A 21,782-nucleotide genomic window follows, 5' to 3' on the forward strand; every position below is an offset into this window, starting at 1 on the left:
GAATATGCATGTATTTAGCATCTCTACGGTGATTTTCCATTCTAGGCAAGTGGTCATAGGTTATTATGAAGGTTAACTTGTGTCTAAGACTTCTTTGAAGAGAGTTATGTCAGGGGAGTCTTTGTCAAGAATCTTAGAACATTGTTACTACAGGTCATCAAATGTTAGTGGGTCCTAGTGAGACTCTAAGTCAAACTTTTATAGCCATGATCCCACAAGGTTCCCTTAATGGGATTTTGGGGAGAGGCAGGGTATATTTTTCACCAATTATTTTATATTGTATCACCGCAAATTATTTTTCAATAAAGCAAAGATAAAAATAATATTTAAAAAATAAATAATATTTAGAAAATTGAATGAAAATATTTAAATAATTTAAAAAAATTACAAATTTAAATTTAATATTCACAACAAAATTTTCATTCTCATTAAAGAATTTTTTTTAAATATTATGTGTTTTTTTTAATAAAGAGACTAACTAATTTATTTTTACTAAAATTAATAGACTAACTAGTAATATTTTTTAAAATGTAAGGATAAACTAATTAGTTTTTGAAAATATAAGGATCCCAAATTATAATAAAATATTCTTTAATTTGATTAAATTATTCTTCATCTTATTTAATTAAGAGAGAGAGAGAGAGAGAGAGAGAGGGGTGTTAAGATGCATTTTGGGAAATTATATAAATAACTATTATGTTTAGTAGAAATAAAAGTAAAATTAAAAGAAATAATTAATACTCTTTGATCTTTTCAAAATTATAGATAATTATTAATAAAATAATTTCTAAAAAAAATAACAGATAAAAATAGATGATAAGAGTATATTAGAAAAAAAAATAAAATATAATTTATTATTTTAACTATATTAATTATATTTTTTAATCTATAAAAAATTGAACCAAGTCTAATTTTGTAAACGAAAAAAAGTAATTATTTAAAATCTATTTACCTTATTAAATAAATTAATTTAATTATTAAATAACTAAATTTTAAAATACAATAATTATTTTTACAATTTTCTATAACTCATTTTATCACCTCTCTCTCTCTCAATTAGATGACATAAAGAAAATTTAGTCAAATCAAATAAAATTTTATTATAATTTAAATAATTTAATTTTTAAATTCTAATCTAAAAACCTTAAATGATAAATAGAGTGAATGAAGGTAATATTAATTATTAAAGTTACTTTAAAACTGTAAAATTTTAAATTTAAATTTTAATCAAAATCAATTATATATGCACATTTGGGTTTTATTTTGTATACACAAGTTCAACAAATATTAAAATTTTAAACATTTATCACAAATAATAACACCAAATTAATTTAAAAATATTTTGAAATTAATTTATCACTTATCGTGGAAAACCAAAGGATCAAGAAATTATACCATTGATTTAAGAACAAGCAAAATTTTGTTCACTCTAAATATTTTTTATGGCTAATTAAATTTATAAAATGAATATAAATTGTGCTTAAAGCACGTTGCACATAACTTGAAATTTCAAATATAAAGACCTATTCTTTGTAATAAATCATTAATGAAAAACATTTAATTAAATTCTCAAATAATCATTTATTTTTATTTAATTTAATGTTTTGTAAAACATTTAATTAAATTCTCAAATTATTTGATGTTTGAAATAATCCAATGTTTTGTAATAAAAACATCAAATTTTTTTCATTCCAAAAATAAAATTAACGAAAAAAAAAAATCAATCCAACTACATTTTTTGTAAAACTTTTAATTTTTAGACGGAGAGAAAATGTTTTCAAAATGCAATTTTGAAATATGAAAATCAAATTATCAAAAAAATCTATTGTTTATTACAAAGAACTTAATTAGCAACAATGATAGCATCCCCAAGAACTTACGGTATTTATAATTAATCTAGAGACAACAAAACAATGTATCAAAGAAAGAAACTACACAACAAAATGAATTTCTACAAGCATGAAGCATTAGCCCTCAAAGCGCTAACAGGCTACCAAATATGCTTTCGAATTTAAAAGTAAACCATCTTTCTAAAAATCAATCATTTCTCAACCTCTGCTCTAATTAGATAACGCACCTACAAGATGATCACTACAATTTTCTATAGTTTGATTCTGTTCTTTTACTGCAATAAACAAATTCAAAATAACAAAAATTGACAACAATAAATCCTGGGAATTGCACGGAGAACTTCATCGTGTAGCTTGTGCCTGTACGTGATCTAAAAGTTGACTGACTAACTTGTAAGTACGCCCTGACAATGCCTTGGTGTGATCTATCAACTGCTCATACCTGAAGTGAGGAAAACTTTGAAATTGCATTTGAGCTATTTAAGAAAAATAAAGAAAAGAAAACCAATGTATATAGATAGAGTGCAAAGGAAATTATAATAGAAGACAAGACCAAGTAGGTTAAAAGAACAATTAAGTGCAATTGTTTATAAATCTATCTGTAATCTTACACGTTGGGATAATTAGGCTCCATGATAACAGTTTCTAATTTTGAATCAATCTTAGCATCAAGCTTTGAGTTTCGAATAAGATTTACAATCCATCTCTCAGCCTCCTCATAATTCAGGTTCAATTTCTCAGCAAGGACTCTGCGATGAACAGCACATTAATGTGATTTAGCATGATAAAGAAAGGGAACCAGTAAATTTGTCCCAATTCCCTTAAAAAGAGGTAAATTTTTTAGTGCCATATATTTCCATTCATGATCAAACTCAACTTCACTAAAAGCATCCAGTCTGTACTTACCCCATGTCAATACGTTGATGTATACGGCAATAAGTTTCAAAGATAAATAGGCGGGCATTTTCAAGGAACTCATCTCTCAGAGGCACCGTAGAAAAGTTACCATCTTCAATTTGTTTTCCAAGGAATGGATCATTTAAAATCACCTACAATGCAGCAAGAAGTTAAAGCAGGCCCAGGTATAACATACAAAAATGACTCTGTTCGGAGGAACTAATATCTACCAGTAACATCAGCCACAACCTCTCACTCCCCGTCACTCTCCCTTCTGCCCCACCCTCAACCCCACATTTAAAAAATAAAAAAATAAAAAAAAGAGGTCAAATACCAAACAACAACTCTATGCTCAGAAAGGCATACTATAGCAATGTACCTGTGATGCCAACCATGTCATCTCACTCCCCGTCCCTTTCATATCCCCCAACCTTAAAAAAATGGAAAAATGTGTGTGTGTGCGTGTGTGTGTGTGTGTGAGAGAGAGAGAGAGAGAGAGAGAGAGAGTATAAAGGCCATCAGGGGAAAAAAAAAAGGTGGCAGAAATGCAGCCTTTCAGTAGGAAAATAAACTTATAAAGTTTTTGTTAAGAATTAGCCACACAATCACATTATGGTATAGCAAGCTTACTTCTTCACACTCCCTCATCTTCTTTTGTGCCCCATCAAAATCATAATTAACATATACACATGCTAAAAACTCTGTGATGGGATCTTTGTACGAGTGCTGCTCTTGCTGTACGACTTTTATAAAGTCTTTGAATTGAGGTCTTCTCCTTTTGTTGACAATGAATGCAGTTGATAGGTACCTCAAAAGATGGGGAGCATTGGTTTGAATGGCATTGAGATACCTGAGAAAGAATAATAAAACATATACAAGAAATTAAGTAAATAAAATAGGACTAAAGATTTAAACAGTGGAAAAAATTGTCACGAGATCTTGCACAACATCACACTGCTGCATGGCTTGTAGCATGGTATGGCTTAAATAATCTCCACTACTTATCTTGTCCATCATTGATAAGGCAAACAATGCTAAAGAGCCATATAAAACCAGTTAGAAAACATAATTATATGACGCACTCCAGTAAAAATTGAAAATTCATTTGCTCCGCTTTTTATAAGGGAAATATCCAAGAAGTACATTGTATGCTGCCAATCAGATCATATGCAGTAAGAGGTTGACAAATCGTAAAATCTATTCCTGAAATATCTATTAGCCAAGTGGTCAAAAAACCAGAAGACCATTCCAAAAAAAGCTTCACAAATGGACTCTTGCCTATGCAAAAAGACACTCAAGAAATGGCTTAAGAAACAAATTAAGTAACAGAAATTTAGCAAATACTAGAATACAGAGAAAAGAAAAAGATAAACCGTACTTGTCCTGATTAAATAAATCAATAATCTGTGTTCTTCCATTGTCATGGTTGAAAAAGATGAAAAGACTCCAATGCATCAACCATACTCGACTTTGCATCTGATTCAATGGTGATGAGAAACTCTGAAACGTAAATCACAGCCAGTCAGCAAATTTATTCTAAAACAACAAAAGTAGTTTACCATGAAATGGGGAAAAAGTAGATAAAGTAAAACAACCTTTGAATCAATTATTTCTTTCAACCGATTAAGTTCTTCAAGAGCACTATCCCAGTTTTGCATCAATATCTCAGCTGCCAACTTCCCCCACAGTGCACTCAGACTCCTTTCACTGTTAGTGCACAAAGCCCTGTACTGATACAGGTAGTCAGCTGCACCAGAGTAGTTTCCACACTCAAACTGAAATTTGGCATACTGATATAGAGCCTCAATCTGCTTTGGACCAATCTGATAATGAACCATTACCATCATTTCATAAGTGCATTATAGAGAGTAAGATAAACTATATCTCCTAACAAACAAACCCCTCAAAAAAAAAAAAAAGAGTATGGGTGAGGGGCTTAGATGGTATCACTTGAAGGCAACATCCAAGAACTTCTGTAATGAAATCATGTAAGAGACTTATTAATAGCAACAATTATATGCAACCATAGGATCTGAAAATGATTTCAGAATACAAAGAAGTATAGCATTATGGCACAAGGTGAAGAAAAAGTGGAATCTTCGTTAGGCTAAAATTAAAAGCTTTTTACATTGAAAATTGAGTCTCTCAATACAAAAAAAATAGAAAAGGTAGCTTTATGGATTGGCAATTGCTTTTGATAAAACAGAAACTCATTTCATTCCAATAAATCTGACGCCTGAATTAGGCTTACACTTCAATTTTAATTATGCCAGTTGCATCGCACACTTTAAAACCTCAAACATGGATCAACCCGAGGTATGTGTAGGAGCAGGGATCGACACCAATAGTAATTCCACATTACATTAAAATTACCCATAAAATAAAAGCATAATTAAAACATAAATTGCAATTGCAAACCTGGTAACGGTCATTAAGCATTTGAAGATTGTACTGTTTGTCCGCTCGCAACTCCTGCACGGAGTTCGCATTCTGCAAAAACGCCACAAGCGGTGCCGCCCCCTCCTCAAGGGCCTTCAATCTCGCAACGACCTCCGCTCTCCTCTCCACCATGTCTAACAAAAACCCACCCAAACACATCCCATAAGTATCATATAAGCACAGTCTAAAGTCAGAAAAGCTGAAATGTTTCGTTACCTTGAGGGACGTCTTCGGTGTGGTAGAGGCTCTTGTGGATGTCCATGGCATAATCGACCATGTTAGTTTTGTTCAAGAGCTCGATTTTGGACTTGAAGATCTGTTCCTCGGGGTATAGCTGCCTTTCTTGGAGAAACTCCAAGAGAGGGAACACCAGGTGTCTGTCCAGATTTGGTGCGATTCTCGGTGTTAGATCGTAAGTAGCCATTGTTGCTCTGGTGGTAGTGCTGATGTTCATATCTCCCGTGAATTGGAGGGGAGAAGAGAGAGAGATCAAATTAGGGTTTTTTTTGGGATTTATGTGGCTGGATTGAGGCAACATAAAACTATCCCTTTAAAATTTTGAGTAAATTACAATAAGCCCGCTGAGACTATTAAATTATTTTATTTATTATATATACATTTAATATAGACATATAAAAATAATTTAAATTGTATTTAATTTAAATTATAAATTGATCAAATAGACTTATAAATAAAAAGTCATAAATAAAGTAATATTTATTTTAATTAATAAATTAAAAAAATATTTAAAATAAATAAAAAATCGTGAGTACTAAATGTGTTTTTAATAATTTTCTTTTTCTTTAAGAAGTGATTTAAACTTACTTATATTTTATATTTTGAATATGTAATGAGTAAATTTTGAATGACTTAGTGCCTGTTTATCATTAAAGTTTCAAGATTGCTTTTCAAGAAAAAAAAATAATTTTAGATACGATTAAAAATATAGTTTGTAAAAAAATAATGTTGCTATTTGAATATTCTAATAATTAAAATTTATAATTTAATTGAAATTATTTTTTGATGCTCTTTAATTAATATATTTAACAAAATATTTTTCTCAATAATAAATTTAATAATAATGCCAAATAGAACTTTATTATCTTGAGCCCAAACATAGGTGAATGGATGAATATAATTATTATTTCATTTCATTATTCTTGATTTAATTTTACTATGCATATAGGCTTGTTCTCTCCAAGTTTAAGTAAAAGAAAGTATTAGCTTCTTTGCTTTCTTGGTTGCACTAAATTGATTCAGATCATATATTACCTTTTATGCATGTGTACCTTCAAAATCTTTTCATGTTTGAAAGCAAAGAAAAGAATTTATGCTCTCTTGGTGTATGGTTTTAAATAAATCTTCAATCTTATACTTGAATAAAATAATATTTTTTATGTAAAGAATAAAAAAAAAAACATTTTATTTTATTTTATTTTATACACTTCTAAAAATAAATTCTTTTTTAGAGATAATGTTTATATCTTTATTGGATATATGATGTTATTGTTGGGTTAAATTTTGATAGTTATTCTCAAGAAATCACTTAATTTATCAGAAGAACTTAAAAAATAGTTTTATATTTTTCTATTACACTCTGTATTTGAAAACCCATTAAGATTAAAGCGTGAACAAATATAAGTCTACTTTGTTTCATGCTAAAATATTTAACTAATAAATGGGAATGAGCATATTGAAATATTGGACATTTTAATTTAAGAGACATTGATATCGTGTTAAGAAATCACTTAATACAAAAGTACAAAATCAAAGAATAATTCTATTTCTCTATTAGTTATTACATGTATTATAATTCTAGAATTAAGGGAATTTTGAGATGGTAACCAAACTTTGATTATAAAATAATAATCGTTAAATCACGCATAAATTTAGATAATGAAAGTCTCACACCACTCAAAATCCAAAAAAACAATGGCAAATATAATTAATAATATAGAACACAACAAATAATTAATTAATTAATCGTATAGCTATAAATAATAAAACAATTAATCCTCTTTAATTTCTCTTTGATTAAGACTTAATTTAACATATAAATAAATAAATAAATAAATAAATATATATATATATATATATATGAAATGTGCTTTGTATTTAACATATTCTTAATTATAGGTGATACTTAATTTAATGTACATTATAGTATGAAATTATTCAATGCACTAAATATATTATATAATAAGTTAGTGAGTTGATGCTTTATATATAATGAATCTATTATTAAATACATAATTTTAGGGAAAATATTATTTAATTTTTTTAAAATAAATTATTTAATTTCTTTATTTTAAAAAATACTAATATTTAATTATTTTATTTTAATGAAACTAATTAATTAGTATATATATTTTAAAAAAATAAAACATTTTCAAAAGATATATTCTTTGATGAAAATAATAATTTTGTTGTGAGGAGACTATTTTTGAATTTACATTATTTTTTAATAATTTAAGTATTTTTATTATCAAATTTATGGGCATCATATTTGTGTTTTCTCTATTGGAAATCATTTTCATAGTTATCACCTAATTATTTGGAGAATTGATCGATAAGTTTATACCTTTTTTTAATGAAAAGATGAAAAATAGGGAGATAATGAGGAGGGGAAAGGTGTTGATGCCCAAGGAAAGAAATATGAGAAGAGAGAAATTAAAAAGGTTAAGAAAATAAAAAGAGAAAGAGGAAGAGGATTAAGGCAGTTTTGATATAAAAAAATAATTGAAAGGATTAAAAAGTTAATAAAATCAAATTACGAAAATTAACTAATGCATTTTTTAAAATATATGAATCAGTTAATTAGTTTCACTAAAATAGATAAACTAAATAGTATTTGATTGGCATTAAAATTTATTAATTAATAGAAAAGTTGATAGAGAGACTAAATAATTTAACAAATTAAAAATAAAAAATTAAATATTATATTTTTCAAAATATAGCTAAAATGCTGAAGCTAAAAAGCAATTTTCCCATATTTTATTTATAAAAATTATTAAATCAACTTAATTAAACTTTCTTCAATTAGATTATTAAATTAATAATTAATTAATTAATTTAAAAATAATTAAATTAAAAATATTAAATTTATTATATAATGAAAAATCATAAAGAGACTCTATCTCCTCTCCAGAAATCCCTTGCTTCTCATATTTTTCATCATTTCTCTATTTTTTTTCTTCTTTTCTTTTTCCTTTATTTCGCATTTTGGACGGCACTGACGAGTGTTTTCACTTATGGGAACCTTTTCCTTTTTTTCTTTTTTTTTTTTATTTTTTTTTTAATTTTGATATTTGTGTTTATTTACAATGGAATTTGAACATATTTTATGTGATCTAAATTTTAAGTGAATAAACTCTTGAATTTATCTTTATTGATAGATCTTAAGTGCATGATTTTATTATATTTTTCTCATTTATTGTAGTTATTATATATTTTTGTAGATAAATTATTATTATTATTATTATTTTAGAAAAAAGTACTTTATTCTTTTAATAAGATATTTAAATATAAAAATTATTTAATAGACCTGTAAATAATAGAGTCCAATTTATATGCTTTATCAATACTATATTATATAAATTTTTTATACCATTTTTTTAATAAATAATTATTTTTATTTATAAAAAAATATAATACATTGATTTATATTTTATTTTTATATTATATTTCTAATTAATGAAATATCTAGTCTATTTTATAAAAAGTGAAAAAAATAAAACCACTGTATGAGTGAGGATTATAATAATAGATATATAGATACGTATGGACTGTTGTTGGCTTTGGAAGCTATAAAATGGTCTCACTCTAGCAATGGCAAACTCTAGAGAAGAAACTAATAGCTTGCTTTGAAATAGCCAGAGAAAGATAAGATGAAGAAGAGCTACAACCTCAACCTTCTCTTTCTTGCGTTTCTCATTGTCTTCTTCAATTCCCTCTTTGCCATATCCATTGCTTTTGAATCTGAAACTGGTATGTCTCTCTTAATTTTTCTTAATTAATTTCTTCTCTTTATTTCTGGGTAAATTTATTATTATTATTATTATTATTATTATTATTATTATTATTATTATTGTGATGATGTTCTAATCCAAAGAAATCAATAATAAATAAAGGGTATGTATTGCAGATCAAGGGTAATCCAAACTTCCTGAGCAAATATTTTTTCTGGTTCCCTTCGTTTATTTATTTATTATTATTATTATGATTATTATCATTTGTCTGAACTATTTATCAATTAATTTGTTCTGCCACATATTAAAATAGCAAATATATATATATATATATATATATATATTATCAATCCCTTTGCTTTATAGCAGCATGGAGAGATTAAGGTATTTATTTTCTTTACGAAAGTAAAGCATATATGACAAATCTTCTTTTTTAGTCATGAAAAAGGGAAGATTGTCTCCTTTGCTTTATCTTTTTTCACACACACACACACACACACATATATATATATATATATAAATATAAGTGTTGGATGGAGTGATAAAACTCACTGTGTTGTATTCTTAAGAGTAGAACTCAGTTCGATCATTAGAAAAAAAACATTATTAAGAGGGTAGTCATAAACCTAAAGGAATCTGTGGAGTGCATGGACATAGAGATTTATTGATTAAAAAAAGGTAAAATTAATTAATTTTCATTTTGGTTTGTACACTAATCCTTATAAAATATATATTGTGGGTGAAACAGATAATGAAGTTCAATATACATACAATGAAGGAACTGGGAAAGGACCAAAGAAATGGGGTCTTATAAACAAAAAATGGGAAGCATGTAACAATGGAAAAATGCAATCACCTGTCAATATTCTTAAAGAAAAAGTTGAAGTTTTGCCAGGTTTAGGCAAATTAAAAAGGAACTACAAACCAGCTCCTGCAACAGTCAAGAATAGGGGACATGATATCACTGTAAGTACCTTTCAGGATTTTGTAAAACTCTTTTCTTATATATATATATATATATATATATATATATATTAATTTGATGAAGATTTTTATATGAAAGTGCATGGATGGATGTTTTTGACAGGTGAGATGGAAAGAAGATGCAGGAAAAATTATGATCAATGGGACTGTTTTTAAACTACTACAATGTCATTGGCATTCACCATCTGAGCACACCTTCAATGGTTCAAGGTTTTGTTGTTATTATTTTTTTTTTCTATAGAAAAATTATATGCACTTAGCTATATTATTAAAGCTTTTTAGTATAACAAATAAGTTTTAGTTCAATGATATCAAAATCGTCTCTAAAACTATGAGTCTCGAGTTCGAATCCCAGTCAGCAGTCAAAGTAAATTGTATCAAAATAAAGCTTTTTAGTTTGAGTATTTTTGGTTTGTACACAGGTATGAGCTGGAGCTTCACATGGTTCATATAAGCTCTGGAGGAGGGAAAGCTGTGATAGGAATAGTTTACAAATATGGGAGGGCTGATCCCTTCCTTTCAAAGGTATTGGAGATTATCTGCAATTAAAATTGCAATTCCAATTTCATAATTAATTATTAATTAAATAAATTTGCAGCTATTTCATCACATAAAATCAGTTGGGAAAGAGGAGAGAGATTTAGGGATGGTTAATCCAGGAGATATCAAATTTGGGAGCAGAAAATATTATAGATATGTTGGTTCTCTTACAGTTCCTCCTTGCACTGAAGGAGTGATTTGGACAATTGGCAAGAAGGTATTTTACCCTTATTAATTATTATTATTATTATTATTATTATTTGTGTTGGTAAATATATACGATATTACAATGCAATTATTTTTGCATTGGTAAATATATACGATATTAAATTTAAATGCCTAATATTATAATATTTACGATACTAAATTATTAAATATCAATAAATATTATATACAGATACGAATAAAGGGTTAAAGTGAAAGGTTTTATAAAAACAACAGAAGAAGCTTTACAATTTGAAGAGCTTAAGATTGCTTTTGCTATTTCTTTATTGTGGGGGAAGGCTTTTACAAATTAATATCTTATTGGTGTTCTTACATTTCCATATTCTATTAAGATGCAAGTGTTGTTATTTATGTTGAAACAAACAAACCATTATTGATGAAGATTTACCAACAAAAATATGAATTAAACACCTTTTCTTTAATACAGGTAAGAACTGCTTCAAGGGAGCAAGTGAAAGCACTAAGGGATGCTGTTCATGATGTAAGTGTTTTAAATTTTATATTGTTGGGGCACTAAGCCATTAACTATAAAAGAGAAAAGAAACCAAATTGAATTTCCCCTTAATTATTATTGAGATGTTCATTTGAGTGATATGAGTAAAGTTTTGCATAATTGTAGCTCTTAAAATAAATATTTCTATTTATATTTATAGAGATTATAATATATGAAATTTAATAAAATATAAATTAAAAAGTTATCATTTATAGAGATTATAATATATGAAACTTTTTCCTTTTCTTCCCATGTTAAACTCTATTGGTTATCTTCCTTTTACAGGGTTTTAAGGCAAATGCAAGGCCAATTCAGCCATTAGATGGAAGAGCAATTTATTTGTACTCTCCCCACAAGAATTAATTAAGGCTCTGCTTGAAGTGCTTCATAACAGAAATACAAAAGAGAGTTGTTGATGTGGTGCATGCCACTAATAAAATAAACAACACCTCTAGAGACCACCAACCACTCAAGCTCAAAGATTTTCAATCACACCAATAAGTTCATTTGCATAAAATGTTTTTTGCTTTATCATTGGTATATACCAATTTTTAAATTCTACACATTTTCTCTTTAAGAGACTGTATTTTCACATATAGAAAGACTTGTAATTGGTGTATTTTTAAATAATTTGAGTAAAGATTTGAACTAAGACCCATCAATTATTTTTTTACTTATTAAAAAAAAAGACTTGATTAACTGCTTAGTAATACAATAAAATAATATTTTTAGCTGTGACCTTCTATTTACACTAAAAAAACAGAATTTTCAGTGATGAATCAAAATCGATCATTAATAACATTGATTAGCGACGAATCCATCGTTGACGCGTTGTAGATCCGTCGCTAATATTTAGTATAGAGGATTTCAGCAACGAATTAAAATTTATTGCTAAAACTCAAATTTTTGAATAACTATGAATTAACGATAGATTATGATCATTGTCAAAAATCTTGTCACTTAGGTTAAGCAACAAATGAATAATGCATCAATTACTAATCTATATTATTAGTGACAGATCTATTAATACATTGGTGATTTTTTTTTTATTAGTGTTGGTGTGAGGAAACTCCAAAGAAAATGAATACTAAGATAGAATAGATTGTGACTCAAAAATAATTGAAGAAAATTTATTTTAAAAATTATTCCTTTCAAATAGAATATTGAACTTCTTCAACTTTATTAGTGAAAATTACACAATTTCACAAATTAAAATATTAAGGATAATGTCACACCCATAAATCTCCTGCTAGAAATGGACTTGGCCTTAATACCACTAGAACCCCATCACTAAAACCCTATAAACTTAATATAAAATAACAAATAATAAAATATATAACACATCAATCTCAACACTTAACCATTTCATTTATTAAAAACAAAATTACCTTAATACAAGTATTCGTATTTGCTCAAATAATAAGGTAATAAAGACCAATAGCCCCAATACGAATGGTAGTTCAGGTTTTTACATTATCAAGCAATTCCTAAACACTCTGCGTACCTTAAGCTTTCATTCAGAATCCATCTCATTTCTAAGTGTTTAGGTTTTCTTTGAAATAAATTATTTGTAGAAAAAAAATTTAATTAAGTTTATATGCATTTATGTTTGATTTCTATTTATTTTAAATAATTTTTTTAAATTAAAAAAAATTAAATTCTTTTATTTTAATTTTTTTAAATTAAAAAAAAATTAAATTCTTTTATTTTAAATATAAAAATTAAAAAAATCAATTAAATTAAATTATTATAAAATTTTAATATCGTTAATGAAATATAAAAAAAAAATCAAAATCACTAATATCTCTCTCTGTATATGTATATATAACATGCACTTATTTGTTCGCTACAGGGTAGGCACTCGATTATTGATTCTATATCACACTGTATGAAGTAGCCCTCTCCCCCTTTACTCGTCTTATTAAAATCATAATGAGTTCAAAAGCTTATCCCTTTTGTGGTAATGTGAAACTATTGGAGATACATCTATTGCAGATAAGAAGTTTGAAAAAAAATAAAAATTATCTCCAATAAAATTAAAAAGTTACTATCAACAACTTTTACCATATTTTTTAAATTTTTTATTATGCTTTTAATTTTAAATTTATAATTTTCAACAGATTGCTGAAAGAAAGAAATGTTATTATATAAATGTCTCTATAATAAAAAAAGTATATATATACAGACCATTCATTCTCACTATATATCCCTATATCCTTTGAAAAATCAACAATTTTTTTATAATGAGATTGAATTTTTTATTAACTTGGCACTTATACAACCCAAAATATAAAAAATTGCATAAAAATCTTATTAAATCATAACAATTACTAACAAATCAAAATAAAACTAATCAACCTCTTATCTTCAGCTTTTAACTTATTCTTTTGCAACAACTTAGTATATCTCTCTGCTGTAGCATCAAATAATAAGATACCGAAAGAAAAAAAACCAAGGAAAATGTCATTTTATAAATGCCTATATAATCAATAAAACACAAACCATTCAATTTCATTATATATTTCTATATCCTTGCTTCAAAAAAACCAATAATGATATGATATTCAAAATATTTAAGTATTATTTCTTAGAATATTTTAAATGCATAAAAATAAAATTTAAAATTAATATGTATTTTTATTTTATTATTATTGTTATAAAAAATATTTTTTATTTTTCTAATATTATGAAATCCCCACTAAAAAATTTATGACATAAAAAGTTTAGTCTACACAAAATTAATAAAAATAAAAAATGAGTAACTAATAAAATTTAAAATATTATTTTATTTTCATATATTAAAATTAAAAATTATTTACATGTCATATATATATATATATTAAAATTATTAATAGCTATGTGCAAAGTACTGCAATTCCCTACCCATACTAAAGTCAGAAATAGAATCATAAGTTCACCTTATCTCTAATTACAATTAGCCCTTTCCTCATAAGTTCACTAAATCCATACAATTTTTTGACCCAGGTGGCTCAAATATCAATTGTAGCACCCAACCCAACTAGCCCAGATAATTTTTAAGTCCTAAATCACTTATTCAAAATGATTAATCTAAGTTATTTTAGTAATTAGGGATAAGATTATATAAATATTTCAAATTCATATTTTCCATTCCATATGGGACGTGACATTGAAAAATTCAACTCTTATGCGAAGAACACATGCTAAAAATGAAATGTAAATTTGAGGCAAAATTATTTTAACACTTCATGAAATATCTCTGTTGTTGAAGTTTTATACTCCTAACACTCATTATAATATAAATAATGTGTTACATCTTTCAATTACTCAAGAATTACGAATTTAATTAGTTACCATTTCAATTGTTTTGAGTGAATTTTAGTTTGCTTTGTATTGTGTGCATCAAAGGTATGGAATTCAGAATCTCGTATTTAAAGAATGCATATACATGATGGGATGTTGTAATCATTTTCTTTTTGGTTTGAATAAGGAATTTATTACACTTAATTTATTAGAGTTATCAATTTATAATAGACTCATAGATGTAGAGAACATTTACTTGAGAATGGATTTGAAATGATTTACAAAGCGGTGTTATTTGAAAAACATCTAAAATGTTTTTAATAAGTAAAATAGCATTATTTGAAAATTTTAATTTATTAATAATTTATATTTAAAATAAAAATAAATTTCTTATTTTAAATTTTTAATATTCAAACATAGAATAAATAAATTTAAGCTATGAGATTATATGTTTTAAATCTAAATAATAAAAGAAATGTTTGCTTTAGGTATCGTTTACATTTTTTAATATAAATGTACAATTGACTCTAATTATCACGTCATGAGAGTTTAGTAATTTTTTGTTTTATTCTTTTTTTTTTTAATTTCATTTATGATTCCAACTATATATTTACATTAAAAATTATGGTCTACTAAGCATTGCACGTTACAAAATATTTATTTTTTTTATGATTAAATGACTAAAAAATCAAAACTTTTATAAGCTTTTCTAACTTTAGTCAAACTTTTTAATTTTATTAATTTAATTTCAAATTTTCATATTAATTTCAATTTTAACAATTAACTTAATCAAATTATTTAATTGATAAAAAAATTTAAATATTTACCTACATTATTAATATTAATCAATCATTTTTTATATCAATTTTAGAAGCTATTTTTAAATTGATAAAAATATTATTTTAATAATTTCTCTATATTTTGAAAGTTACAATAACATTTATTTTGGTTATATTATTTGTTCATATTTTATGTTTCTATATTTTTTTAAAATTTTTTCTGGCTTCCAATTTAAAATAAAATAATGAGAAATATGTGCATTAAAAATATAAATAGGATGCGATAGAGAGAAAAAATAAATAAAAATTAAATAAATAATATTAAATATATTATTTTTTTATTATTTCTTTATTAATGAAAATACTAAAATTATTGAATACATTAATAAAATTAAAATAAGTAAAATTAAAATTTGACTGGCAGAATGAAGTGCAATAAATCATGTTAACTAATATGAGGACTATACCAGCGTCATAATTTGTGTGATTGATTTATATGAGTTTCATTATTTAATATATATGAGATTCACTTGAAAATGATTTTTTTTTCTTTTGAGAAATTTTAAAAAAGGTTCTTTTAAAATTAATCATACACTAAATTTATATTTAAAATTAATTAATATTTCTTTAACTATCTCATACATTTAGAGATTTAATAATTAATAAACACCATAATGCAAGTACTAAAAAAAAGTAAATAAATATCTTGGGCTCATAAAAGGCTTTCTATTATTCTTAAGGCCCAAATGCGTTTATTTTATGCTCATAAGCCCATGTGGGCTCATAATTCAAGGCCTAGTTGATCTTGGTTTGGATTTTAAACTAGCCGAAGTTTAGTATTCAAAAGACATATTTATCCTTAATCTTCATCAATTAAGTAGAGATTTGCTCAAGGTCAAATATGTCATGAAATTCTCCACCCGTAAAACCCTGAACGCTGGGATTATAAGTGTATTATCCCTATTACTTCGAGCACCAAAAATGCCACCCAATATATTAATACCTACAAACATATATTCTATAAACCTAAACTTTATATAATATAAACATATATCTTTTTTTTTTTCATTTTTTCTTTTCTTATTATCATTATACTTTTTATATTATTAGTATTTTTTAGATTAATATTAAAATATAATTTTTTTTATTTTTAAAATGATGAAAATGATGATATGATTTAACCATTTTAAATTATTATATATTTTTAATTTGAATTTTTATTTTGCTCTTATTTTTATTAAAAATATTTTTGTAATTATAATATTATGAAATCCTCACTAAAAAATTGTGAGACAAAAGTTTAGTTTGCATAAAAATTAATAAAAATAAAATATGAGGTAACCAATAAAATTTTAAAATATTATTTTATTTTCATATATTAAAATTTATTTATATATTATGTATATATTAAAATTATTAATAGTTATGTGTAAAATATTAGCAATTCTCTAGAAAAGTGAATATAATTTTTCTATGATACTGTCATATGTCACTTTATGAAGAATAAATATTTAATTCTCATTTTATTTTTTTATTAAATATCATTATTATCATCATTATTATTATTATTGATATTATTTTATTTCTCTTTAAAGCTGCTACGTGACACAAGGAAAGTTTGACTTATTTATTATTAATTATTAATTTTCTTTAATGTTATTATATTAATGCTTTATTTTTCTTTAATTATGTATGCCATATTTAATATTAATATATATTGCAATTTATGTAATTAATAATAATAATTATTATTATTATTTAAAATAAAAAATAATTTCGTTTAAGCTTACTTGCTAATTACTAATTATTATATATATATTTTTAATATTATTATATTAATGCTTTTTTTCTTTAATAGTTTAAGCTATATTTAACACTAATATGCATTATAGCCTATGTAATTAATTAATAAAACAATAATTACTTTTGTTATAATATTGATTCTCATTCAATAATAATAATAATAATAATAATAATTATTATTATTATTATTATTATTATTTAAAGTAAGAAATAATTAAGTTTAATACTATAATTTAATTAATTTAATTTGAATAATTATCACGTTTTTATAGAATTTTCTTTAGTTTTAATTTAGATTTAATTATAGCTAGCTAATTAATTTGTAGCCTAATTAATAAAAATGATCTTATTTAATTCTTTTTGTACTTCAGAATCGCTCTACTTAATTTTGTAAAATTATTTTATTTGTCTAAACTCACATTTGATTATCATGATTTTTGTTATCATTTAAAATAAAAAATAATTTAGTTTAATCATAAAATTATGATTAAAATTTATAAAATATATAACTATATTTATTCAATTAAGTTTGAATATTTTCATAATTATTGATTTACTGATCATCGTAATGGCGTATTTATATATTTTTAATCTTTTTCATTTTTAAATTTGTATGAGGATGATACATTTTAATTATATATGTTAACTACTTTGTTTTTTCTTAGAAAACAAATTGCCGAAAGTGTAAAAAAAAAAAAAAATTTGTTGGAAATTTAAATTAGATATGAAAAGATTAAAATTAAAGTATTAAAATGATAGTATTATAATTACATACTATAAATTTTAATAATTAAATTATATAAAAAATATTAGAAATAATTTTAATAAAAAGTGAAATATCTAAATTTTAAATTAGATATATAAAAAAAGTTAATTTCTATTAAATTTGTGCATAATACAAGTATGTAGTTAGCTCTTCACAATATTAAGAAAACTTAATAATGTGGATTTTTGTTTCATGGGGAGACAAAGAGCACTAGAGGCAAGTAGCGAGAGATAATGGAGAGAAAAAATAGAGAGGGGGAGAGAAGGAGACAAGAAGAGGGTGAGTGCAAGTTAGGAATAAAACGATTTTATTTTTATTAAACTATTTGACACATAATTGACTAATGATAAAAACACTTAAAATCAAACAATTGGATAAATTAGTAATTAGAATAAAAAGCTAGCAATATATTAATATTAGTCATATTCCCGTGCTATGCATAGATTATCAAAATTATGTAAATAAATTTTTTGATAGATTTATTAATAAAAAAAAATCATAAATGGGTGATTTATAAGAGTAAAATTTTAATTTTATTCATTTCATATCATATATATTATTAAAATTGAGGATAAAGTAGAACTATGAATGGAACATAAATATTTCCATTAAGTACTTTTATTAAGTATAAATTATGTAAATTTTTATGTTAAAAAAATAAAATATTATAAAATATAATTTTTTATAATTTACTGAGATAATTCATTTATTATTAATATCTTTTAATTAATAATTCATTTATTAATTACTTAAAAATTCATTGAATCATTTTTTTACTAGTAATTCTAAAAATATCTAATCTAACATTTAGTATTAATTCATTGAACTTTTCTTATTGCATTAACAAAAATAAGAAGGGAAATTATTTAAAAGGTAAGAAATAAAAAAATTATATAAAATTCAAAATTTTGTTAAAAAAAGGATAATAAAAAAGTTGCTTGCAGGAGAGGCTCTTATAAATGTGCAAGATTTTCTCATAAAAAGTTTAAAATTATATAAAAAAAAGAAAAATAAATAAAAAACTAAGTAAAAATAAATAAATAAAAATGTTGCTTGCGCGAATGAGGATACCCATAAAGCAATTGAATTGATTTGGAAGACAAATAGGAGTAAAGTCACAACAAATCTCAAACCATTCAAATCATTGAAAAATAAAATTCTTATGTCACAATTCCATTTTGTGCAATAATTAAAATTTAAAATATTAAAAACCACAAAATAAAAAAAATGTAATATATAATAAATATAATTAATATAATTACATTTTTAATGTCGTAATTAATAATTATATAAAATATTAATTTTTAGTTTAAGAAATATATTAGTTGGTCCAATCAAAATGTAAAGAAATAAACAAAACAAAACTAAAAAATTCCTAAAAAATAAATAAGAATATTAAACAATAATTAAAATTTTAAATATTAAAAAAAACAAAATAAAAGAAAAAGTAATATACAAAAAATGTAATCAATATACTTATATTTTCCATGTCATAATTAATAATTATACAAAAATATTAATTTTAAATTTAAGAAATATATTAATTGGTGCAATCAAAATGTAGAGAAATAAAAAAAAAACTTAAAAATTCTTAAAAAAAAAAAAAACTAAGAGTGCTAAATAAAGAGAGGCTCTTATAGGTGTGCAAATTTTTTAAAAAAAATTCAAAATTCTATAAAAATAAAAAAGAATGAAAAAAGTTGCTTGCATGAATTGGGATACCCACAATTGATTTTGGAATACAAATGTTGTACCATTCAAATCATTCAAAAACAAAATACATATATCCCGTTTCATTTTATGCAATAATTAAAGTTTAAATATTGAAAACTACAAAATAAAAAATAATAATATACAATGAATGTAATTAATATAATTATATTTTTAATTTCATAATTATATAAAAATATTAATTTTTAAATTTTAAAAATATATTAATTGGCCCAATCAAAATGTAAAAAAAATACAGAAAAAACTCAAAAATTCCTTGAAAAGGATAAATAAGAGTATAAAACAATAATTAAAAATTAAATATTAAAAACACAAAATCTAAAAATAGTAATGTATATTAATATAGTTATATTTCCAATGTCATAATTAATAATCATATAAAAATATTAATTTTTAAATTTAAAAATATATTAATTGACCCAACCAAAATGTAGAAAAATAAAGAAAAAACTCAAAAATTCCTAGAAAAAGATAAAAAAGAGTACAAAACAATAATTAAACATTAAATATTAAAAACCATAAAATCAAAAAATAGTAATATACAATGAGTATAATTAATATAGTTATTTTTCCAATGTCATAATTAATAATTATATAAAAATATTAATTTTTTAATTTAAAAAATATAATAAGTGGCCCAATCAAAGTGTAGAAAAATCATAAAAAACTCAAAATTTCATAAAAAAAGAAAAATAAAAATATGTTTTAAGTCTTTAAAAATTTAAATAGGTAAAGATGTGGTTTAAAATTTAAAATGATAAATTAATTTTCCTAGTAAATTAACTCATGGCATTAGGTTAGTTCAAATTCTATTCTTTTATTTTAAAGACAATAAGTTTGGTTTCTTATATATTTTAATTATTTTGAAAATTTAAAATTATTATTATTATTATTATTATTATTATTATTATTATTATTATTATTATTATTATTATTATTTTACATAATGAGGTTGTATTAACTAAGATAAAGCAAAAGAGTATTATCTATATAATTAGAAATTTATGGATCATTTTAAAATTATACCTTATCATTTAGCACATTGCTATTTAAGAATAAAACTTTTATTTTTATCAAATTAGTACAACAAGATTTTATGTTATCATATGTTTCCACATTTATTAGCAGAATGTTGATACGACAGCCTCTTATTTTAATTAGCATTAATATATATCTTATCAACATTCTGCTAATGAATGGAATGACAGTGGCATAAAACCTCAAGACACCAATTTGATGAAAATGAAAATTTTCTCTCTTGTATGATGACAATATATATTTTTAAAATTACTCCTATAAATTATTATAATAATGTATATGATTAATTTTTAAGAATTAAGAATATATTATTGTAGATGTAAGTTAATAAAAGTGGTAGTATATAAAAATTTATAAATCTATGAGTAATTGTGGCTTATTATGAAAATTTTATAACTAAATTATAATTTCATAATTTTAAATATTTTATAAATATAAAAATTTAATCATATATTTTTTAGCCATGTATATATATATATAATTGAATATATCAATCAAATAAGCAATGATAAATTTATGAGTAAATAGAAAATAAAACATGAAAATTTTATAATTATGTTGCAGAACAGAATTAATTGAAGTCAAGATTAGAAGAACTCTGCTAGGTGTAGCTTTGTCATGTTTAATGCACAATGTTGCATCTGCGAATTATTCTGTTCTTTGCACGATCAATGAGTGTAGCAAGCATGTCAAAGTACTTTGTACAATGTCATGTTTAATGCACATTTTTTTTTTGAAAAAAAATGCAAATTGAACTTTATTACCAAGGCCCCTTGGGTCAAGTTACAATTACTGGCCTTAGAACCAAAAAAGGAAGAAGGCTTGAAGCCAACTTTGCATAAACAAACCAACCCATAATTCATCCTAGAAATACTAGGATTGATGGTGTACCCGAGAGAGTTAAAAACTAAAAGAAACGTGAAAGAAATTTCTCTCTAGAAACTCTAGAGAGATTATTGATGTGCCTTGTTATTCTATTTAATGCAC

At 24.0% G+C, this 21,782-nt stretch overlaps 2 protein-coding genes across 2 annotated transcripts; one reads left to right on the forward strand and one right to left on the reverse strand.

Annotated features, from left to right (window-relative positions):
• Positions 1–1,916: 1,916 nt before the first annotated feature.
• LOC110647850 (eukaryotic translation initiation factor 3 subunit E) lies at positions 1,917–5,715 on the reverse strand. Its single transcript, XM_021801855.2, has 8 exons — positions 5,403–5,715; positions 5,166–5,320; positions 4,343–4,570; positions 4,126–4,247; positions 3,378–3,597; positions 2,757–2,899; positions 2,462–2,599; positions 1,917–2,292 (listed from the first exon to the last, which is right to left on the reverse strand). Exons 1-8 carry the CDS (start codon positions 5,638–5,640, stop codon positions 2,193–2,195), a joined length of 1,344 nt encoding a protein of 447 aa, XP_021657547.2. The 5' UTR covers positions 5,641–5,715; the 3' UTR covers positions 1,917–2,192.
• A 3,322-nt stretch (positions 5,716–9,037) lies between these two features.
• On the forward strand, positions 9,038–12,033 carry LOC131178506 (alpha carbonic anhydrase 4-like). Its single transcript, XM_058143466.1, has 7 exons — positions 9,038–9,173; positions 9,903–10,120; positions 10,242–10,348; positions 10,561–10,663; positions 10,737–10,895; positions 11,331–11,384; positions 11,682–12,033. The coding sequence occupies exons 1-7, from the start codon at positions 9,074–9,076 to the stop codon at positions 11,757–11,759; spliced, it is 819 nt and encodes a 272-aa protein (XP_057999449.1). The 5' UTR covers positions 9,038–9,073; the 3' UTR covers positions 11,760–12,033.
• The last annotated feature ends 9,749 nt before the right edge of the window (positions 12,034–21,782 follow it).

Source organism: Hevea brasiliensis, chromosome 3 (genome assembly GCF_030052815.1).
Source record: "Hevea brasiliensis isolate MT/VB/25A 57/8 chromosome 3, ASM3005281v1, whole genome shotgun sequence".
NCBI classification, from domain to species: Eukaryota; Viridiplantae; Streptophyta; class Magnoliopsida; order Malpighiales; family Euphorbiaceae; genus Hevea; species Hevea brasiliensis.